The 5,020-nt window shown below is 53.2% G+C and overlaps 1 protein-coding gene across 2 annotated transcripts; it reads left to right on the forward strand.

Moving 5' to 3' along the window:
• Positions 1-246: 246 nt before the first annotated feature.
• On the forward strand, positions 247-4,272 carry LOC124970366 (sulfotransferase 1A1-like). Of its 2 annotated transcripts, XM_047533656.1 has the most exons (9): positions 247-620; positions 1,034-1,199; positions 1,878-2,061; positions 2,167-2,292; positions 2,371-2,468; positions 2,982-3,108; positions 3,198-3,292; positions 3,788-3,968; positions 4,092-4,272. In XM_047533656.1, the coding sequence occupies exons 3-9, from the start codon at positions 1,914-1,916 to the stop codon at positions 4,202-4,204; spliced, it is 888 nt and encodes a 295-aa protein (XP_047389612.1). In that variant the 5' UTR covers positions 247-620; positions 1,034-1,199; positions 1,878-1,913; the 3' UTR covers positions 4,205-4,272. The 2 variants fall into 2 exon arrangements, with proteins under 2 accessions (XP_047389612.1, XP_047389613.1); XM_047533657.1 differs by lacking the exon at positions 247-620 and having other exon boundaries at positions 986-1,097.
• The last annotated feature ends 748 nt before the right edge of the window (positions 4,273-5,020 follow it).

The following is a 5,020-nucleotide window of genomic DNA, read 5'->3' on the forward strand; positions in this document are numbered from 1 at the left end:
AAACAAGGGTCTCTTCTTGCTCCTGGTTTAAGTAGTCTGGAAATCAGTTCATACTTTAGGTGATGCATCTTTAGTGAGTAAGTCCTGGAATTTTTTTTTTTTTTTTTTTTTTTTTTTTGGGTCCTGGGGACCGAATCCAGGGCCTTGTGCTTACAAAGCAAGCACTCTACCGACTGAGCTATCTCCCCAGCCCCCAGTCCTGGATTTTAATGCAAACAGTAAGAGAAAAGCTGAGGAGGAGGTGGGGAGCTCCCTTCCATGGAGTCCTGTGGCTCTTGAGCCCCAGCCTCTTCACGTCTGTCTGTCCTTGGAGCCCCCTTCAAGTTCAAGGAAAGAAAAACATCCGTGGGGCTTTTCTCCACCAGCCATGGGCAATGCTCCTTGAGATCCCACAAGAGCCATGAAGCAGGGGCTCCCTCCAGGGGTAGTAGGCTCTGGCGTTCGTATTCTTCCCTGTCCCACGCTGTGTCAAAAACAGCCCTCCTTGCTCTGCTCCGCCCCCAGTCCCTTTGCCCTGCCCACTCAGTACTCCAGACGTGCCCCATGTCAGAGCCTGCAGTTCTGGAATGCTCTGACCTGAGCCCGTGGTGTCTCGAGATTGGCCTGGAGCAGGCAGGAAGGTGAGTGGCCCTGCACCCCATCTTTTCCCTCCCCTCCCCTTCCTTGACTTGGTCAATTAGAAAAAGCTGACTGTTGCCTAACCCTGAGGGGAAGGAGTCTTGGAGTTGGATTACAGCTGAAAAAACATCCAACCCGTGGGCCCTTCCCCTCATTTCAGTTCTTTGTTTGCTGTGCGGTAAACCCACATCTTGAGTTTCAGATGGGTCTTAGCAAGATGTCCCTCACCCTGACCTCACCCTTTCCTTCCTGGAGGACAGCCAGTCCTAGCTTCATGCTAACAGGGTAACACAGACTTCCCCCAGCCTGAAACCCCACCCTCAATTTTGGGAGGACAGCCAGTCCCACTGTTTGCTCCTCACTTTGAAACTAGAAAACCTTCAGCTCTGAGAGCAGCTCTGTGATTGCCACACAGCACGAACACAGACAGAGCCACTACATACACAGGAGGCCCCAAGGCTAGAAGACTGAGAAGCCAAGTAAGTTCAGATAGGAGGTGACTGGACCAGACCACCCTTGCCCTGCCCAGGTCCTGACTCCAACATCTTCCAAGTGTTGACCAGCTCCTAGTGCTTGACCAGGTACCTCTTTGACTGCTTGGTAGCAACCTCTACCCTCCCTGTTTTTTGCCCTTGGATAAATAGTCCACCTTAATGGGAGAACTCCAGCCTGGCCAGAGTCGCCCTGGCCTCATCTGCTGGGTCATGAAGTTTTGCTCATTTTCAAACAAGATTGGCCCCTAAGCAAGTTTTGTTACCTGGTTAGCTATGTTTGTCCCGGAAGCAAGATGGAGCTTGGGTGGGCAAGTGGGATCCCAGTTCTGCTGGCCTGGGGTACTTCTGGATGTGAATGGCCCAGGGCACTCAAAAAGGGGAACAGCATGGATGGAGAGGAGCCCATTGGGTTTAGGATGTGATCCGAAGCAGGAAGTAGTAAGAGCAACAAAGCCTATGGGCAAGAAGTCAGAATGGGCAGGCCACAGCGGTATTTCCAAATGCATGCTGGAATGCTTCCAAAATCCAGTATTGGCTTCAGTCCCAAGGTGCTTACATTGCTCTGGGCTGTGGTTGGGCACTAGGGTCATGGAACTTCTGCAGGTGGCCTGAGCTGTGAACCACTGTGCTCGAGTTAGTTAGACCTGACTTCCAGTCCCAGCTCCTACTTACTAGCTTAGTGAGCTTGGGTAGATCACAGGACCTGTTGAAACTTAGTATGTCAAAGCAACAACTCAGCAAACATTGTTTTGTGATGGAATTCAGAGAATCAGACCAGGTGCTAGTCCCTGACTCAGCCGCATGGAGCTGGTGCAGGACACCTCTCGCCCTCCTCTGGTCAAAGTGAAGGGGGTCCCGTTCATCAAGTACTTTGCAGAGATGGTGGGGCCACTTCAGAGCTTCCAGGCCTGGCCTGATGACCTGCTCATCAGCACCTACCCCAAGTCTGGTAAGTGAGGACGGCCACCCTGCTCCCCTACTGGGACTGCAACCCCACCTTGGTCGGCAGGGCCAGGCCCTCCACCCTGCTCACCTCTGGCTCTCTCCTTTCCAGGCACCACATGGGTAAGCGAGATAGTAGACATGATCTACCAGTGTGGTGACTTAGAGAAGTGTCACCGGGCCCCCATCTATGTACGGGTGCCCTTCCTTGAGTTTAAATGCCCGGGTGTTCCCTCAGGTGAGTGGTAGGGTGCTGGGGCAGGTGGCAGGAGAACTGGGCTCCAGCGCAACACACCTTCCCCTGCCTGCACCTTAGGTCTAGAAACTTTGAAAGGAACACCTGCCCCTCGGATCCTTAAGACACATTTGCCCCTGGCCCTGCTTCCCCAGAGTCTGCTGGATCAGAAGGTCAAGGTGAGTGGCAGGGGAGGCCACTAGGCCATTCCAGGTTTGGTCTTGATCTGCTGGGAAAGTCTCTTCAAGTTTTGTCTTCACCCAAGTGGGAAGGTCACCTGCCCTCACTATGACAGAGCACGAGATGAGGAGGAGAGGGAGACTTCAGTGCAGACCTGAAGGTAGGGGAGCCTTGGTGCTCAGAGGCTTACAGAGAGGCTGAAGGGTCCTCCGCCTGCTTTGTTCTCATCTGGGTGTGTGCTGGAATTCAAGGGGTGAGATTAGTATGAAGTTCAGCTCCAGGGACCAGCCAGGGTTTCACATCAAAGCTGCGTTCAAATGCCAGCTGCCGTAGCCATCCATGAGATCTCAAGCAAGTCAGCCTCAAGGCCTCAGGGTCTTCCTTTGTCAAGCCGAGAGAGACTCCCCCACAGCGGTGCTGTGAAGGATGCCAGGCAGGCAGCATGGGAGGCAGTACTGGAGCGTGTGTGCGTGGGTAGTGTAGCTGGCAGTGGGTGTTGTCTGTCCCTACAGGTGATCTATGTTGCCCGCAATGCAAAGGACGTGGCTGTCTCCTATTACAACTTCTACAAAATGGCCAAGGTGCACCCTGACCCTGGCACCTGGGACATCTTCCTGGAGAACTTCATGGATGAACAAGGTGAGCCCCAATCTGGAGGAAGGAGAGGGCTGGAGCTGAGGAAGGACACCTAGAACTCATACCAACCCCTATTGGTGCCCCTTCCCCAGTGTCCTATGGCTCGTGGTACCAGCACGTGCAGGAGTGGTGGGAGCTGAGCCGCACCCATCCTGTGCTCTACCTCTTCTATGAAGACCTGAAGGAGGTGAGACTGCCTGCCGCCAATTCCATCCAGGACCCACCTAGGGGACAGGAACCTCAGGGGACCTGCCAAGGTCCTCCCTTTTGTCTAGCCCACCCACTCCAGGATTCCTCACACTGCCTTCTAGGACTGTGACTGCAGAGCCAGCTTGGCTCAGGACCCAGCACGGCCCTCACCTCCTAGCACCTGGGCAGCTGCACAGCAGTTTGTTGTTTCCATGTCTCCCTGCCCAGGGCTGTGCCAAGCCTGGGGCCACATTGCTAAAAGACTGTCCCTGCCCTCTTTCTTAAGGCACCAAGCAGGGCTCACTCCAGAAACCTAAAGCAGAGAACTAGTAGTTTTCCTCCAGTGAAAGAGGCCCAGAGTGAAGGAGCTGGGGTCAAGAGATTTCCAAGTGGAAGTGGCCAGCTCCCTTGTGATGCCAGAGAGTGGACTTCCCTTGTGTTTGCTCAATAATCAAATACCATCCTCCTCTGAAGAGTTTGTCTCTTGTTTCAGAACCCCAAAAGGGAGATTAGAAAGATCCTGGAGTTTCTGGGGCGCTCTCTGTCAGAGGAGACTGTGGATCACATTGTCCAGCACACATCCTTCAAAGTGATGAAGAAGAATCCCATGACTAACTACAGTACCATACCTACTGAGATCATGGACCACAGTATTTCAGATTTCATGAGGAAAGGTGTGTGTTGGTCAGGGTGGGTGCTTGGAGAAGGGAGGGTGGAACTATTTGCCAGAGCCTGCCCTGAGTCATATGGGGCCACCTGTGTGGGTGGGACTCAGGCCTCCTTCTTTCCCTCCCCAGGCATCACAGGGGACTGGAAATCTGTCTTCACTGTGGCCCAGAATGAGCGCTTTGATGCCCACTATGCTGAGAAGATGGCAGGCTGCCAGCTCAAGTTCTGCTGGCAGATCTGAGTGGTATTATGGGGAACTTGGGCACAAGCCTGACCCATGACCTCAGGAATAAAATATGATGTGTCCAACAAGGAGGCTCTGTTGGAAGCCAGGAGAACACCTGAGGCAAAGTAAATCCCATTGGGACCAAGTAGGGCCCTCTGCCCCCTGCAGCCCCCACCTGCCTTGTCTGGGTGGGGTACGAAGGTCTTCAGAAGAAAGGCCCAGACACACAGATGAAGGCAAGAATATTTATTTGATCACAGAAAATCCTGTTGCTTTCACCCATGAGGATGGCAACAGCAGACCTCCAATCTGCCAGCCCGCTTCCCCTACTCAACCACTGAGCCACATCCCCAGCCCTATTTTATATTTTATTTAGGGACAGGGTCTCACTGAGTTGCTTAGTGCCTCAGCATTGCTGAGGCTGGCTTTGAACTGGAGATCCTCCTGTCTCAGCCTCCAGAGCAGCATATGCCACCGCGCCCAGCCTTCCTTTTTTTTTGTGCTGGGGATTGAACTCGGGTGCTCTACCGCTGAGCAATACCCTCAGCCCTTTTATTTTGAGACAGGTTCTTGCTAAGTTGTTAAGGCTGGCTTCAAACTTGCAATCCTTCTGCCTTAGCTTAGCTTCGTGAGTGGCTTGGCTTACAGGCACATGCCATCTTGCCTGGTAGCTTCATGTTTTCTTTGGTTCCTTACCAGTCACCATGTACTTCTGGGCCATATTAAGGAGAGGGAAGAGGGTCATCATACTCCTGGGCTGGAGCCCTAGCCCAACAGGAACCCCTGAGCTCCCAGCCTTTCCTGTCCTCATCTTCCACTCCAGAGTCAAGA

The sequence above is a fragment of the Sciurus carolinensis genome, chromosome 18 (assembly GCF_902686445.1).
Source record: "Sciurus carolinensis chromosome 18, mSciCar1.2, whole genome shotgun sequence".
NCBI classification, from domain to species: domain Eukaryota; kingdom Metazoa; phylum Chordata; class Mammalia; order Rodentia; family Sciuridae; genus Sciurus; species Sciurus carolinensis.

Excerpts from the sequence above, each read along its gene's own strand:
- LOC124970366 (XM_047533656.1), top strand. The coding sequence starts at position 1,914 with ATGGAGCTGGTGCAGGACACCTCTCGCCCTCCTCTGGTCAAAGTGAAG. Across the intron at positions 2,469-2,981 it reads TGCTGGATCAGAAGGTCAAG|GTGATCTATGTTGCCCGCAA; the intron begins GTGAGTGGCAGG and ends CTGTCCCTACAG. Across the intron at positions 3,109-3,197 it reads GAACTTCATGGATGAACAAG|TGTCCTATGGCTCGTGGTAC; the intron begins GTGAGCCCCAAT and ends CCCCTTCCCCAG.